Genomic DNA, 13643 nt, shown 5'->3' on the forward strand with positions numbered 1-13643 from the left:
GCACCGGGGCGAACTCGTCATCACGCCACACTTCCTCAGTCCGGACCATGTCCCTTCTCGATCAGCTCGATCAGCTCGTTGACGCACTCGTCGAAGAGACTGCCTCGCCCAAACACAACGTCCTGTCAACATCGTCGACGAGCACTCATGGGGCGACCAATATCAAGACCTCCACCCCCTTCGTCATTTCCTTCTGTCTTCATCCGTAAGAGGCACGAGCTCGTAGCCGGCATACACGCCTCCTGACTCCCTCTCATCGTCATCTCGCCTATTTGTCGATGCTGGAGTCTTTGCGATATCATTGTCAGTGCTTGAGTTCTGCCTCTCCCATGTTGTCTCACCATCGACGTGGAGGCGCTCGATCGCTCAATCACGACTCCTCGCTCATCACGCCTGTCCGCATCGAAGAGACAAAAAGAGCACACGCCACCAAAGACTGAAGGGTACTCGACCGAGGGAGAAGGGCTCCTTGATGGTCGACGAGTCGAGCCGGGATCAGCCGCAGGGGTGATGAAGGTGAAGCAATGAGTTATTGTATGTGGTAAGAAAGCAAGACATGAGAGACAACAGGTGAGGAGGCGTAAACAAGGGCAGGACGGAACGGATCTGGCCAGACACGACGTTGGGGGGCCGAGCCTGCCGAGTCCTACATTGCACGGACTGCCGCACGCGCTGCCGTCGCCGCCCGTACACCTTCAATGTACTCGGCATTGACCGAGTCATCGGTGTAACGAGGTAGGCAGATGAGATCAAAAAGAGTATGAATCGCAAAGGAAAGAGGACTCTGACTCCGAGACAACAGATGTGGACGACGCGGAGCGCGTGCCACGTGACAATCGGGGTAGCCATTGCGGAACCTATCTAGTGGGCCGAAGAGCAGATGCAGGTTGTTGGTATCATACCCCAGGCGCGGCTCGATGCGACTGACGTCCGCCAGACCGAGTGGCAGCACCAGCCCAGTCGAGTCCAGGTATTCGTCCCCGCCCTTGCATCGGCGCAGCAGCAGCTTGTAGAAGGCGATGGCCTTGGCACTGCCCCCGATCTGGCTGCGGCGAGGCGCTCCTGACGTTTGTAGCGCATGGGCCCCGCGATTGGTAAACAGAGGAAGGTACTGTACGAGGGCAAGCGGGTAAGGTGACGATTTTGCGTCAGCATATCAGTGGTAGAGTAGAGGGCTGGTAAGTGTGAGCTCACACTGGTTGGAAGTTCTCCTGCAGCGTCGGCGCGACGCGAGGAGAGACATCAGGAGTGCCCAGCAAGCCGCGGTGGTCCACCGTCGTTGTAGCCTCGCTGGCGATGCGCTCAATCATGGTGGGCATTTGAGCGTTGCCTACGGACCGCCTGAGTGCTGCGCACGTCTTGCAGGACTGGACCAAGTTGGCTCGAGTGTGCTCAAGATCCAAGTCGATCCGAGACAGCGACCAGTTGAATGGGAAGTTTCCCTTGCTCAGTCGTCCCTCCGCCTTGCGCTTCTGCCTGCCATGGTCGGTCAGGGCGATGAAGGTCAGGTCGTTGCCGCAGTCCTTGCAGGTGTGGGCCTCGTCGCGAAGCAGGTATTGGTGCTCCGCCCAGATCTCCGAAAGCCGGCGCTCGTACTGTGCGCTGTGAAGCGCGTGACCCTCGGTGCGGACAGCAGCCCCGCATCTGCCCTTGACGAAGCACTCCCTCGACAGAGTCTCGGACAAGGTGCCCCGCGTAAGCCCTTTGCAGTGCTGCGTTCGGCTGGACTCTCCGAGGCCTTGCGCGCTGTTGCCGAAGAGCTTTGCCGCCTTGATGACCTTGTCTTCTGGTGAGTTGGCCCACTTGGCGATCGCCTTGACGCGCACCTCCTGCTTTTGGTCGTGCAGCTGACTCCAAGTGGGGCGCTGCGCATCGCCCTCGAGGATCGCTTCGAGCAGGTGCGTCATGTGCGTCGAGACGTAGCTTGCCCTCATGGCTGCCTTGCCCCAACGGCGAATGCCCTGCCTGATCGCAGGCAGAAAAGATGCGGTCCGCTCGAATGCTGCGCTGTCCTTGGCCGATCGCCCGGGAGTGTACGCGAGTGGCGGGAGCAGCTCGTATGGCGACTCGAAGACGTAGCCTTGCTTGCGGCGAATGGCACGACCAACGTCCTCTGAGACGCCCAGACCGTGGGGTGCACGCCGTCCTTGCTGTGTACCTTGAGGAACTGCAAGGCGAGCACGGTGAGAAGACGAGTGGTCAGGAGAGATAAGCAAATCACGATCGCACCTACTCACGGCTTCCAGCACGACGGACGGCCTCCTCTACAGCGTGATCAGCTTCTGCATCAGGAGATCCTCGTTGGTCTGCGGATCCTTGAGCCCGGCCATGTACGCCATGTTGCAGATCGCAGCACATGGTCGCCAAACGGTGTGGACCTTGCTAGCCCCGGTGTAGAAGCCCGTAAACCTCGATCTTCAGACCGGAGGGGGCTCGTTGGACGCAGCCATGATGAGCAGCTGTAGGAAGCCCATGACCTCGCAGTGACTCTCGAAGTCGTCCCAGTCACGGCAGATGACGTTCTCCGCAGTCGACATGTAAAAGAGCAGCAGCTGCGGCTCGAAGGGCATGACGAGCAGAGGGATGTCTGCCAAGGGTTGCGCGCTACCAAGCTCGGGCCATGGGTATGCTAGCAGCTTGACCCAGGCGTCGGACGTCGCATGGGAGCCCGGCTCGATCCTGCCGCCTCCGCGGTTGACGGGCACAGAGGAGTGTGCGCGAGACGAGGACGAGGACGATGCTGCTGGGAGGCTGGCGGCGAGGTGGGCGCGGGACGAGGACGAGTACGAGGCGGCGGTGGCGTCGAAGCGGGCGCGGGACGAGGACGAGGACGATGCGAACCCAGTAGCGTGGAGGCGGGCGTGCGAAGAAGAAGAAGAAGATCCAGACCCGCTTGTGAGGTCGATGTGAATTCGAAGGCGAGATGAAGAGGCAGAGGATGCAGAGCCGCTGGCGAGGTTGGCGGGTAGACGGGCGCGACTTGTGGATGAGGACGCCGCCATACCACCAGATAGACTGGCGGTGAGACGAGTGCGAGATGCATGGGACGATGGTGCGCTGGATGCTGGGCGTGATGCCGGAAGACGAGCCAGAGAGGTGGATGCGGCGGGCTGAATGGCGGCAAGACGGGCGCGAGCCGCAGATACCGAGGCGCCCAGAGTTGGGCCGCGAGCCTGCGTGGTGGACGGGGAGGCCAGAGGAGAGCTGATACTGTGGAGTCGATGGGCGGCGGGGATTGGTTTCAGCTGGCGCTCGACGTACAGCAGGGACGCTGTTCGGACGCTCACCGTCCGGCCTCCTCAATGTCGCTGTCGGACGACACGCAGCTGGCGTCCGCAGCGGTGCGTCCTCGCTTTGCAAGTCTAATGGGCTGACCACGGCTGAAAAGGGTATGGACGATTCGAGGCGACGTGACGCGAGGAGGGAGGCAGGGTGATCAGAATGGTTGTGTTCGCGTGCCGACGTGCAGCATCAGGTTGCGTTGGGAGTTGCTGCCAACACGGATACTCACCCGACGCGGTTTTGTTGTTGAGGGAGGTGAGAGGCGGCATTGTGGTAAGCGAAGTTGGTGTTGATCGGTGATGATGCAGGAACGAGGAGAAGCGCTGAGCAGTATCTTGGTGTGATAGAAGAGGTAAAGGAGGCGGCGACCTCGCGCTTGGTCCCCCACAACCGCGATAGAGACGCTCATCGACGGTGCGCTTGTTTTCTTGTCCTAGCGAATTGGGCACAACAGGAACAGTAGACTGATGGTGTTGAAGCTTCGCGAGGCCGACTTAACCGCCCAAACGTCCGTGCTCGATCATGCTCGGTCTTTTGAGCTTGTGTGTGTCTCCTTCGACTTCCTGTTGAGCTTTGGCTTGGCTAGACTTGCCTACGCTCAGACCCCTTCTTTGGGCCCATCTGGTTTCTTGAGCTCGAGCCTGTGTCTCCTTCAGCTTCCCCCTTTGGATCTATCGTTTTGAGTTGACGTGCTTCACATGATTCTTCTGTCCCTTGATCGACGGGCTTGAGTCGACGGGCTACGCACTGCTGGGAGGAGAGAAGAGAGAGGTGGTGATGGAGTGCGTGATCAGCAGGTACTCATTGACGTGCGGCGAAGTTGTGTACATGGCTACTCACCTGTCACGCCCAGCGTCCCTGTCACGGCTTCAAGCGAAGACGGCGTTGCCCCGATGCTCGGTCGAAATCGACGAGTAGAGTGAGAGTGAGATGGAGGCTAGAGGGATTGAATTGGGTGAGAAGGAGGAGGAGGAGGGGCGTACTGTAGGATGCGAGGAAGAGGTGGAATGGAGAATCTCAAGGGAGAAGAGGAGTGAGTGGTGGAGAGGCAAGATTGTAAGTCGAAGTGTGGAGCGACTTGACTCGACGACGTGATTGGCCTCACGCTGAGGCTGTGCCTGAGCATCGCACCAAAATGGCGCCTGACTTGTGCCTGAGAGCAATACTGGCAGGGCGGGTGCTCCGTGCCTCGGCTACGCTCGCGCTCACTGGTCTCCGCTGATCGAGGGCGCGGAGAAACGTCTGCCTGATCATCCAGCAGGGAGAGATGTCGGAATTGATCCCACGGAGGGACGCAATTGCCTCGCTCGTAACTCGGCAGGCTTTGAGCACCGGAGGAAAGCGGCGCGGGCCAGCAATCGCATCTGAGCGACACGCACGAGCAAGCCGCTCTCACGATCAGAAATGTTCCCCTATGCTGGACAGGTGAAGCTGAATATGAGCTTTTGCTGCGGACGCTGATGACTCTGAGGGACAACACTGTGTGGCCGAGTACCTCTCGCTTCTGATACACTGTCCCGAGCACGCCACCCGCGTCTGATCGGCTCTGTAGCACTCCGGCATTTGCGGGCCGCCCTCTGGGCCCTTTGCGCCTGACAATGAGCGAGATCGCATAGGCGTGGCGGCCCGCTGAGATTGACGGCAGGATAAAGACAGCGCGTTGTTTAGCGGGAGCGTTGTGACTGAGTCTGTAACCCAAGCCTACCGCGTTCCTGATGGCATGCTCTTTGCAGCCGAAAGTTGCTGCACCTCGTCCTTGAATTGTTCCTTAATGGCTAACAGGTGACTGAGTCCATCAATCTTGAGCAATCAGCCATACGAGAGATGGCGGCTCGAGCGTCACTGCTCCATGAAGCACCTTGCCGCCCTCGCGCTGGGTCACATTGACGAAAGCGAAGGCCGCTTGTTATGGCGGATGGTGATAGCGTTGCAACAAATCAAATGTCGCCTCAAAGCCCCGTACTGCTGGTCGGATGACAACACCCGTCATGATGGGTCATGCTGCAAAGGCTGCGACGAGCGGATCACCAGTTTGACGAAGCGTGACCATCATTTAGCCACCGCCTCAAGCCCACTCACGATCCGGACCCATCCGTGGGCGGTGCAAAGAGGACCTCCGACGTCGAGATGAAAGCCCGACGAGAAAGAATATAAAGGAGCCAACCATTGAGCCCCTCCGTCCCCCGGCAGACCTGCCACCTCACTTCGCCCCAAGATTTACCTCACCGGCATCCTCACCAACCTCAGCCTACAGCCTGCCGCCTGCCGCTATGCTATTCCTGACGCTATTCCTGCTTCCGGTGCTGCTTTTTCTGCACACGGTCTACGCCGATCACTCGACCTGCTCTTGGGTTCGCACGAAAAAGTCGCCCAGCACACTTGGCTACGTAATGTCGTGTTCAGCCAAGTACGTCTCTGATGGGCTCGAAAAGGGCCACTATGAGTGCGACACGAACACAACGAGGCAACCAGCTAATTGGGGTTTCCTGCGAAGGCACACGCTCGAGATGTGTGAGTCTTCATTCATGTCCCTCAGAGCTTCAGGTGGTGGTCTGACGTACCTACCTCGCGTTCGCAACGCCACAGCTACGCCCTGCGGCAAGCACGGCTGGGCTTTCAGCAACTACGACGGGTCCTGCCCCGGCCGCACTTTTGCGATGTGCATCAATTCCAATGCCGGCACTTGCTTCTACATGCAATCTGGTGATGACTGTGAGCCTGCACAAATACTGCACGAGCGGGAGGGATGTTACTGACCGTGTGGAGTCGCGCCTTCTTTTCGCTGTCCACAGGCGAGTGGCCGGGCGAGTTTACTCCTACCACCAAGCCCGGAGCTCTCGAGTTTTGGGTCAATGCCTAAAGGCTTGCCTCAAGAAGGCTTCGAAAGTCCGAACCGTGGCAGGTCCGCGGTAGGCTCGATGACCTCGATATGCGCTCGAGCATACTGATCGCGACTCGTCGCGATCCTCAACGCTGTGACTCCTGTTTCGTGATTGCGACCCATCCGAAAGAATGCCACTCTTATTCTATCCTTGCCTTGCTGTTGCGACGCCTTTGCTGTGCCGTGATGGAAGGGCTCGCTAGACCTTCTGCCAAGCGCGTCCGCACTGCAGCGGTGGAACTCCCCGATGTGCAGAGATGGCGCCGGTCGTAATGTTAAGGCTGCTTTCATCGTCGCTGACCCCGAATCACAGAATGCTTAGATAGCGGACCAATATCTCTCTGCGTCAGCGTTGAGGCGGCGAACGGTAAATCAACCGCAGTACGGTATGTCGCTGTCGTTCCGGCCTTTGCTGAGCGGTTCGCCCTTGTTGGTAGCGGGACGATCCAATGCTACGCTCAACCCCTTCTTTTCAACTGAAGTAGCCCCTCATGCACTCATTCAGCCCCGTGACATGTCTTGCGCACCTCTGCGCTCTGCTGCTTTTCCGTGGCGCCCTGGCCGAGCACTGGATCTGCTACTGGCAGCCTATCTACGAGGAGTCACCCGCAACGCAAGGCTACTTAAAGTACTGTACGGCAGACAAGATCCTCGATCCGGGGTACGACCAAGCTCACTACGAGTGCCAGGGGAATACTAGCTTGCGACCCGCTGACTTTGGCTACCTGAGGAGGCATATCCTTGAGCTGGGTGAGCCGAAGACGTCCCCTTGGCATCTGTGCTGCGGAGTGCTGACTGCCAACCCCCTCGTGCCGCTCTACACCGGACCAGCGACACCCTGTGGAGGTAACGGCTGGGCAATTGACTGGGAGGGGGATTGTCCTGGCCGTTCATGGGCTTATTGCAATGGCGCTTCCAGCGAGGGCGACTGTTACTACCTTCAGAGTAGAGATGACTGTGCGTGGACGCCCCGAGGGATGCAAGTGGGTCGTGCTAGGTCTGACAGACCTGCTCCTCTGCCGTTCCTGACGCAGGCGAGTGGCCCGGATACTTCACGCAAAAGTCGGCCCCCTCGACGCTCGAGATTTGGGTGAACGCCTAGCGTTGCTGAGCCGGGGATGCTCCTCACAAGCGTGAGTTGTGGGTCAGTAGCGGAGACGAGATAGCCGCTCCGCCAACACTTGACCCCGGGGACGACACCGTACGTCATGGCTCATCATCGAGACAATATTCCTTTCATTCTTCCTTTTGCTCGATCATGTGACTCTGACTTGCGTCGCCCGCCATCGCGTTGACATCTGATCTCGCTGCGTTATGACGGCTGACGTTTGGCATAAGGGGCGCGCCGTCGCCTGACTTCCTGCGTCGATACCGTGACACCTGGCCGTAGTCGATGATTCTACCGATTTGGCTTCGCCACGTCCGGTGTCGTCAGCAATGCAGGTGAGGCTCGGGATTCTCTGCCGATACCCCGGCGAGACTGTAGCGGGCAGGACCTCCGCGCCCTCGGCCAAAAAGGGTGCGCGAATGGCACAGCTCAGCAGGGCAGTGCAGAGTAACGTGGTCACCGTCAAGTCACGCCGAGAAGGGTTGCACGTAAGCTCTTGCTGACACGCCGGCATCGATGCCTAAAGTCTTTTTGCCCAGCTTGAGCGGGGCCCCGCTTGCTATGAGGATCGAGATCGAAAGGCAAAGGTGAGGCAAATCCGCCGAGGGGGCGGACGTGTCGGCGGGGTAAAGGGGAAACGCTTGACCTCGAGAGCCTTGGCGAAGGTGCAGTGAGGTGGACGAGAGGTGCGTCACTGTGATGATAGACTTGCCGCCTTGACCGTGGTGTCGTACGAGGATAAGAAGGGGCGATGAAGGGTCCCAACCAGATCGAAAGCGTAACCTTCCATCCACACTGGCACCTAGCCCCACCTGCCAACACAATGCTCGCCTTGCCCTGCCTCGTCACCTTCCTTCCCCTTCTCCTTCTTCCCCTCCTCAGCCTTGCCCTGCCCCTTCGAAGCGAGGTCGCCTCCCGCCATCACGTCCTCTGCTCCTGGACGCCCGGCCCCAAGCCCCCCAAGGCCTACGGCTTTGGCGAGCACTACGGCCAAGGCATATTGAAGAAGACCGAGAACGACACTCGAGCCCAATACTGGAAGGGCAAGAGCATGATCGCCGACTGGAACTACCTGGGAAACAAGAAGCTGGAGATGGGTGAGTGGTGGGCAGCAGTGGGAACAGCGTTGGCGCTGACCACCAGACCATTTGCTCACCTCTTTGCTCGCAGCCAAGCCGTGTGACATAGGGGGATACGCATTTAATCGTATAGGTGGCTGTGACGCCTCCGCTTTCTCTCTCTGCTTGAATGATGCGGGGCCTTCCCAGCCTACCATTAATTGTCGCTACCTAGGGGAGGGCGATGATTGTACGTCTACGCGCGCGTCACCGTCGATCAGCGTTGGGCTGACACACACCTCCGTGCTTTTCCCATCCGAGCTAGGCGAGTGGCCAGACAAGTTCGAGATGCACGAGCTGCCGACCATAATCGACATCTGGGCCAAGTCCAGGCATTGGTGAACGGCAGCCCGATTGGGGGCTGACTGGGATGCATATCACATTCGCAGCGAGGAAGACAAGTGAGGCGGAAGTGAGAAGAGCCTGCCCGTTCGTCAGTCGCTGAAAGTAGTCGGAGTCAGAGTCTATGTTCCGTGACCTGGCGTAGTATTATGTGTCTGCAAGAGGGCGTGTAGCAAGACGGCGAGACTATGATGACGAGGATGATTGGCCGTTTTGTCGATCTTGTCTCTGCCCATCCTCACGGTCATTCCCACCCTCACCCTCTCCTTCCTCCTCATCCCGATAACCATCCCCATTCTCTTGTTGCTCGCGCTGCTCCGCCTGTTGTTGCTGTTTGCGCTCCAGCTTCTTGGCCTCTGCCCTGCCAAATCTGGCTAGGAGGAGCAGTTGAGCTACTCCGACCATCGTGGCCGCAACGTTGGGTCCGGCAATGAACCAGTCATTGATGGCTGCACCGTACACGGACCAGATGGCGCCATTGACTGTGACCGACGTAACGAGGAGGGGCACGAGTGGCGAGGCGTCCTTGTTGACGATGATGGTGCGGAGCTGCGCAAGAGGGAAGAGGAAGAAGAGGTACTGGTAGACGTTGAATGTGACGCCTGGTGTCCAGAGAAGGTGGGGACCGAGAATGTGTCAGGGGTCGTGTGACACTGTCACGCTCAATGCTGCCGTCGCTTACTCACCTAACAGCTTGTATGACCAAGCCACCTGCACAATCTCCTTGAGCCCCAAGTTGATAATGACAATCGCGATGCTTCCTAGCGCAACCGTGAGGATGGTAGCAATCTGCGCCGTAGGCAGATCCTTGGCGCGGAGGATGCACATGAACGAGAAGCCTACGGCGCATACAGCCGGTGCGTTGCTGGCGTACATGTAGGGATTGCGAATGGCGAGCGAATAGACGAACGTATGCATCGCAGAGCCAAACATGATGACGATGGGCATCGGGTCTGTGGGTCCTAGTGTGCCTGTGGAAAGGATGTTGACAAATGTGGGTACGGGCGAGAAGGCCATGACGTTGGCTAGCACGACTCCCACCAACGGAAAGGCTGTGGCTTGGATGAAGGGCCACCACGAGTCTGCTGGTGGAGACGTGGGAGGGTGCGGCGTCTCCATGGCTGACGGTGAAGAGATGAGGTCGAGGAGACCGGCGCCACTACTACCGCCTGCTGCAGGGAGCCAGGCGTTCTGATGGGCAAAGGCTGGCATGATGAAAGCGCAGTCGGAAGAGGCAAGTGGTCTAGAGTAGGTGGGCCGGGCGGCGGTAGCTTTGATGAAGCGCGGTAGCCGTGGTGGCTTGACAAGGAGAATAGAAGGGGATGTTTGACAGCTTCGACTCTCGATGAAAGGGCCGAGACACGAAGGCGATGAGTTGCTCGATCCCCCTCGTCTCACTCGTCTCGTCTGGCTCTGGTTGGTCAGGAATCGAGGGCGGCGGCGGTCTGAGCTTGAAATTGGGCGATGCCTCCACGCACGCGAGCGTCAAGGCTGCATTTGGATCGGCGGGCGGCGTTGGCGGAGTGCGGCACGCGGCAGCGGCTGGACGGATAGCCATCGCCGGGGGGGGTCCAAAGGTCAAAGGTCGAGCTCAAAATGGCGGCACAGCCTTGACTTCTTCCTCATCTTTTTCCACCCAGTCCCACTCCACGACACAGACAACGAGATCGGTGCTGATGAGCGACGCTGCGTCGTCCTCTTCCTCCTCCGGCAAATGGGGGAAATGGGGCCGCTCCGCCTTCGACAAGTCGATCAAGCTCTCCGACTGGGCATCCGGATATGCCAATGCCGGCGCAGCAAAGATTGGTGCTGAGCGCTTCTGGCCAAGGTCAAATGATACCGAGGAGGAGATTGCAAAGTGTGAGCGTATTCTGAGGGCTTTCACGGTGGACGGCATCACAGCCAAGGATGAGAAGGAGGAGGAAGTCGCAGACGGCAAGGGTGAGTGAGGCAGCCAGCCAGCCAGCCAGCCAGCAGGCAAAGCTACGATGCTGCTGCTGACCACCTTCTGACTCAACACCACGCCAGGCAACATCATCAAGAAGAAGCGAAAAGTGCTCAAGAAGATCCCTCCCGCCGCGATTCGCAACGCCAAGGGGATCGTCATCTATACAGCGATGCGCAGCGGCATCGCTCCCTTCGGCGGGGCCGGCGGCACGGGCTTGATGATGGCCCGCCTATCTGATGGCTCCTGGTCGGCGCCCAACAGCGTTTCTCCCAACAATCTGGCTGTCGGTCTACTGCTGGGCTTCGACGTATTCAATGTCATCCTGCTACTCAACACAGAAAAGGCAGTCAACAGCTTCAAGACGTTAGCCAAGGTCACCATGGGCGCCGAAATGGCCATCGCAGCTGGTCCAATGGGGGCGGGGACTAGCGCTGAGACTGGGATTGACCGTGCGCCCATCTACTCGTATGTGCAGAGCAGAGGGCTGTATGCTGGAGTGGAGGCAATGGCGCAAGCGTTCCTCTGTCGCTTCGATGAGAATGAGCGATTCTACTACTGGCCAGGGATCAAGGCGGTTGATATTCTGGAGGGTAAGGTACGCATTCCGCCTAGCGTATACCCGCTCCATAGAGCATTAAAGGACGCAGAGACAGGAGCGGCGCAAGGAGGAAAGCTGGAGAGGACTGTGTACGATGTGGTCAAGGTGCCGGAGAGTGAGGTCATTTCGCGCATCAATGGTTACAAGCCCTCCCCCAAGCCCAGCAGGAGGCCAAGCCATCACGGTGAGGGAACTGCAGATGGAGAGGCGCAAGTCCACGATGGCGACGCTGCTGCGGATGAAGGTCAAGAGCTTGAATTGCCCGACGAAGACGAGGACATGCTACACGACGGGGAGCGGCTTCGCCTCCCTCCGACCCCTGCAGAGCTCGAAGCCCTTGAAGCTGCCGGCATCCCCGATGAGGAAGACATCCGCCTCGAACAGCAAGAACGCGCCGCCGTCTACAGGCTGGAACCCCCTCCCATGCATCACAAAATCCGCACCCACTGGGATCAACACCCGACGAAGAGGCGTTTGAGGCCCACGCGGCAGTTGGTGCAAGGTGGGGTCTGGGGTGCGAGGGCGAGAGAAGACCCGGCGAATGTGCCCCTCCCTCCGAGCCCGTGGGAAGTGCCACTGCCGCCGAGTCCGGAGCTGAGGGTTGAAGAGCTTGACGAGGTGGATGGGAAAGAGAAGGCGGCGTTCCTGCCACCGCCGGTCAGAACGGTTGGAGGTGCAAGTCCGAGGCGGAGCGTGGCAGCTGACGCGGCCAGCGAGGCCAGCGGTAGCAGTCATACTCCGATCCTTCCACCGCCGCGACGACAAGATGGCAAAGGTGCAGGCGCACCCGCCACCACGACCCAGGATACCGCAGACAATCCAAATGAAGTAGCTCGTGGTGAGGCGGCAGAGCTTGATGGCAACGACAGCCCTGCGCCTATTGAGCACTCGGCCGAGTCTATGCCCGGGGCCGCACCATCACCGGGCGCCCGCGAGGAAGGCGAGGAGACTGAGGTCCCCGTCGCATCGAACGTGGAGAGTGAGTCCCAGGCGGATGCCGTGATGGAAGCGGCCGCAGCTGGCGAGGTCACTGAGGAATCACAGCCAGAGACGATTGCAGCCGTGGCGGCGGAAGGTGATGTCGAGCCTGAGCCGACCAGCGCAGAGAAGCAGCCACTGCAGCAAGAGGACAAGCCGACGCCTGAAGAGGATACCCCTGCGACACCTCAATCACCGATGCCAGCATCAACCGGCGTTTCGCGAGCCTCTTCCGTCAACAGTGGGATTCTTCCACCGCCGCCGAGGAGACCGCCCAGGTCGAGAGGTGGACCACCTACTTCGAAGGCCTGAGCATGAGGGGAGTCATTCTGGACAATATGTAGACGGACAAGCAGAGCAGGCAATGCTGTGTATAAATGCAGGGATTCGACGGGGCCCCCCAAGCAGCCGCTTGTGCTATATCGTCGTCCAAGCATCATTTGCATTAATCTATTCCTGAGTCGAAGTTCATGCTCAACTGCGCTGCAGAGCGTGCGCATAGAGTCCTACTCTCTTCTCGCCGGCGCGTTTGCCGTAGGTAAAAGTCTTCTACTAGCCTCGTCGATCCAGACTCTCTGCCTTGCCAGCCAAAATGTTCCTCGCACCATCGGCGTCCCCCACACCATCCCCAGGAACAGCATTAGCGTTTCTCGTGCCCCATACCCCGCATCGAGGATCGCTGGATCGTGATCCCAGCTCAACCTACCGCCCGGCAAGAGGTTGGCCGGGGATCGGGCCTGGTGCGCGGCGTGGTGGAGGCGGGAAAGGTGGAGAGTGAGGAGGACATGTGGTATTAAGGGTAGCCCGAGGCTGATCGATGGTGGAATGGGGAGAAGAGAGGATGAGGGCAGATGCGAGAGGACGAGGCAGGTCAGGGTCAAGATGAAGGGGAGAGATTCGGTGTAGGCGAGGAGAATGACCAGGAGGCAGGAGACCTGTGGGGCGAGGGATTAATCAGTCGAGCAGTCTTGCATGAGGTAGGCGAGTTCCACTCACTGCAGCGACTGCGAGTGTGTATCGCTTCTCCTGTTCTGACGGTCGTGTCGGTGTTGCTCCTTTGGCGCGACCGAGGTGGGAGAGCAAGGCGAGGTACGCGGTCGCGAACGCCAAGAAGGCCAGCAGTACTGCCAGAATGGTACAGAGACCCGTGAGGGCAGAGAGGAAGGCCTTGACCATGATGATGGACCTCGACTTAAGCCACAGATCTATCGTTGACCCTGATCCTCCTTGGTGCTTGAGGGGCGTTGCAAGGCGCGTTGCGTTGGCTTGAGCAGGCGTGGGTCAAGCGAAATCGGCTGGCTGGGCGAGAGCGGGCTGAGCGGGCTGCCGGCTGACGAGTGGACGGAGGTGCAGGCAGCATCGAGGCAGACGAGGGTTCGGCGCGGAGG

General features: G+C 59.3%; 9 protein-coding genes across 9 annotated transcripts; 3 read left to right on the top strand and 6 right to left on the bottom strand.

Moving 5' to 3' along the window:
• Positions 1 to 370: 370 nt before the first annotated feature.
• BDZ90DRAFT_41277 (hypothetical protein) lies at positions 371 to 1019 on the bottom strand. Its single transcript, XM_025509578.1, has one exon. The coding sequence runs from the start codon at positions 847 to 849 to the stop codon at positions 496 to 498; it is 354 nt and encodes a 117-aa protein (XP_025361160.1). The 5' UTR covers positions 850 to 1019; the 3' UTR covers positions 371 to 495.
• BDZ90DRAFT_41114 (hypothetical protein) lies at positions 538 to 2493 on the bottom strand. The gene is made up of 3 exons (XM_025509574.1): positions 2238 to 2493; positions 1195 to 2167; positions 538 to 1111 (listed from the first exon to the last, which is right to left on the bottom strand). The coding sequence occupies exons 1-3, from the start codon at positions 2356 to 2358 to the stop codon at positions 862 to 864; spliced, it is 1344 nt and encodes a 447-aa protein (XP_025361161.1). The 5' UTR covers positions 2359 to 2493; the 3' UTR covers positions 538 to 861.
• Positions 2494 to 3840, bottom strand: BDZ90DRAFT_41136 (hypothetical protein). The gene is made up of 3 exons (XM_025509575.1): positions 3512 to 3840; positions 3288 to 3380; positions 2494 to 3210 (listed from the first exon to the last, which is right to left on the bottom strand). Exons 1-3 carry the CDS (start codon positions 3549 to 3551, stop codon positions 2630 to 2632), a joined length of 714 nt encoding a protein of 237 aa, XP_025361162.1. The 5' UTR covers positions 3552 to 3840; the 3' UTR covers positions 2494 to 2629.
• A 1384-nt stretch (positions 3841 to 5224) lies between these two features.
• Positions 5225 to 6398, top strand: BDZ90DRAFT_41312 (hypothetical protein). The gene is made up of 3 exons (XM_025509580.1): positions 5225 to 5793; positions 5869 to 5994; positions 6075 to 6398. The coding sequence occupies exons 1-3, from the start codon at positions 5553 to 5555 to the stop codon at positions 6140 to 6142; spliced, it is 435 nt and encodes a 144-aa protein (XP_025361163.1). The 5' UTR covers positions 5225 to 5552; the 3' UTR covers positions 6143 to 6398.
• Positions 6399 to 6425: 27 nt separating this feature from the next.
• On the top strand, positions 6426 to 7498 carry BDZ90DRAFT_41261 (hypothetical protein). Its single transcript, XM_025509577.1, has one exon. It carries the CDS (start codon positions 6655 to 6657, stop codon positions 7255 to 7257), a length of 603 nt encoding a protein of 200 aa, XP_025361164.1. The 5' UTR covers positions 6426 to 6654; the 3' UTR covers positions 7258 to 7498.
• Positions 7496 to 8818, bottom strand: BDZ90DRAFT_41143 (hypothetical protein). Its single transcript, XM_025509576.1, has 3 exons — positions 8428 to 8818; positions 8147 to 8343; positions 7496 to 8079 (listed from the first exon to the last, which is right to left on the bottom strand). The coding sequence occupies exons 1-3, from the start codon at positions 8545 to 8547 to the stop codon at positions 7734 to 7736; spliced, it is 663 nt and encodes a 220-aa protein (XP_025361165.1). The 5' UTR covers positions 8548 to 8818; the 3' UTR covers positions 7496 to 7733.
• Positions 8819 to 8917: 99 nt separating this feature from the next.
• On the bottom strand, positions 8918 to 9850 carry BDZ90DRAFT_227740 (hypothetical protein; the record flags this gene model as incomplete). The annotated part of the gene is made up of 2 exons (XM_025504774.1): positions 8918 to 9333; positions 9418 to 9850. The coding sequence occupies 2 exons, from the start codon at positions 9848 to 9850 to the stop codon at positions 8918 to 8920; spliced, it is 849 nt and encodes a 282-aa protein (XP_025361166.1).
• Positions 9851 to 10345: 495 nt separating this feature from the next.
• On the top strand, positions 10346 to 12837 carry BDZ90DRAFT_41349 (DUF500-domain-containing protein). The gene is made up of 2 exons (XM_025509581.1): positions 10346 to 10672; positions 10760 to 12837. Exons 1-2 carry the CDS (start codon positions 10408 to 10410, stop codon positions 12565 to 12567), a joined length of 2073 nt encoding a protein of 690 aa, XP_025361167.1. The 5' UTR covers positions 10346 to 10407; the 3' UTR covers positions 12568 to 12837.
• On the bottom strand, positions 12576 to 13583 carry BDZ90DRAFT_233166 (hypothetical protein). The gene is made up of 2 exons (XM_025506538.1): positions 13252 to 13583; positions 12576 to 13190 (listed from the first exon to the last, which is right to left on the bottom strand). The coding sequence occupies exons 1-2, from the start codon at positions 13429 to 13431 to the stop codon at positions 12762 to 12764; spliced, it is 609 nt and encodes a 202-aa protein (XP_025361168.1). The 5' UTR covers positions 13432 to 13583; the 3' UTR covers positions 12576 to 12761.
• Between the last annotated feature and the right edge of the window lie 60 nt (positions 13584 to 13643).

This window comes from Jaminaea rosea (assembly GCF_003144245.1).
Source record: "Jaminaea rosea strain MCA 5214 unplaced genomic scaffold BDZ90scaffold_10, whole genome shotgun sequence".
NCBI lineage: Eukaryota > Fungi > Basidiomycota > Exobasidiomycetes > Microstromatales > Jaminaea > Jaminaea rosea.

Excerpts from the sequence above, each read along its gene's own strand:
- BDZ90DRAFT_41277 (XM_025509578.1), bottom strand. The coding sequence starts at position 849 with ATGGCTACCCCGATTGTCACGTGGCACGCGCTCCGCGTCGTCCACATC.
- BDZ90DRAFT_41114 (XM_025509574.1), bottom strand. The coding sequence starts at position 2,358 with ATGTGCTGCGATCTGCAACATGGCGTACATGGCCGGGCTCAAGGATCC. Across the intron at positions 2,168-2,237 it reads CGTCCGTCGTGCTGGAAGCC|TTCCTCAAGGTACACAGCAA; the intron begins GTGAGTAGGTGC and ends CTCGCCTTGCAG. Across the intron at positions 1,112-1,194 it reads CAGGAGAACTTCCAACCAGT|TACCTTCCTCTGTTTACCAA; the intron begins GTGAGCTCACAC and ends GCCCTCGTACAG.
- BDZ90DRAFT_41136 (XM_025509575.1), bottom strand. The coding sequence starts at position 3,551 with ATGCCGCCTCTCACCTCCCTCAACAACAAAACCGCGTCGG. Across the intron at positions 3,381-3,511 it reads CAACAACAAAACCGCGTCGG|CCGTGGTCAGCCCATTAGAC; the intron begins GTGAGTATCCGT and ends TACCCTTTTCAG. Across the intron at positions 3,211-3,287 it reads GACATTGAGGAGGCCGGACG|TATCAGCTCTCCTCTGGCCT; the intron begins GTGAGCGTCCGA and ends TCGACTCCACAG.
- BDZ90DRAFT_41312 (XM_025509580.1), top strand. The coding sequence starts at position 5,553 with ATGCTATTCCTGACGCTATTCCTGCTTCCGGTGCTGCTTTTTCTGCAC. Across the intron at positions 5,794-5,868 it reads AAGGCACACGCTCGAGATGT|CTACGCCCTGCGGCAAGCAC; the intron begins GTGAGTCTTCAT and ends GCAACGCCACAG. Across the intron at positions 5,995-6,074 it reads CATGCAATCTGGTGATGACT|GCGAGTGGCCGGGCGAGTTT; the intron begins GTGAGCCTGCAC and ends CGCTGTCCACAG.
- BDZ90DRAFT_41261 (XM_025509577.1), top strand. The coding sequence starts at position 6,655 with ATGCACTCATTCAGCCCCGTGACATGTCTTGCGCACCTCTGCGCTCTG.
- BDZ90DRAFT_41143 (XM_025509576.1), bottom strand. The coding sequence starts at position 8,547 with ATGGTAGGCTGGGAAGGCCCCGCATCATTCAAGCAGAGAGAGAAAGCG. Across the intron at positions 8,344-8,427 it reads GCTTGGCTGCGAGCAAAGAG|GTAGTTCCAGTCGGCGATCA; the intron begins GTGAGCAAATGG and ends CTTGTTTCCCAG. Across the intron at positions 8,080-8,146 it reads GGGCAGGGCAAGGCTGAGGA|GGCTAGGTGCCAGTGTGGAT; the intron begins GGGGAAGAAGGA and ends GTTGGCAGGTGG.
- BDZ90DRAFT_41349 (XM_025509581.1), top strand. The coding sequence starts at position 10,408 with ATGAGCGACGCTGCGTCGTCCTCTTCCTCCTCCGGCAAATGGGGGAAA. Across the intron at positions 10,673-10,759 it reads GGAAGTCGCAGACGGCAAGG|GCAACATCATCAAGAAGAAG; the intron begins GTGAGTGAGGCA and ends ACACCACGCCAG.
- BDZ90DRAFT_233166 (XM_025506538.1), bottom strand. The coding sequence starts at position 13,431 with ATGGTCAAGGCCTTCCTCTCTGCCCTCACGGGTCTCTGTACCATTCTG. Across the intron at positions 13,191-13,251 it reads ACACACTCGCAGTCGCTGCA|GTCTCCTGCCTCCTGGTCAT; the intron begins GTGAGTGGAACT and ends CTCGCCCCACAG.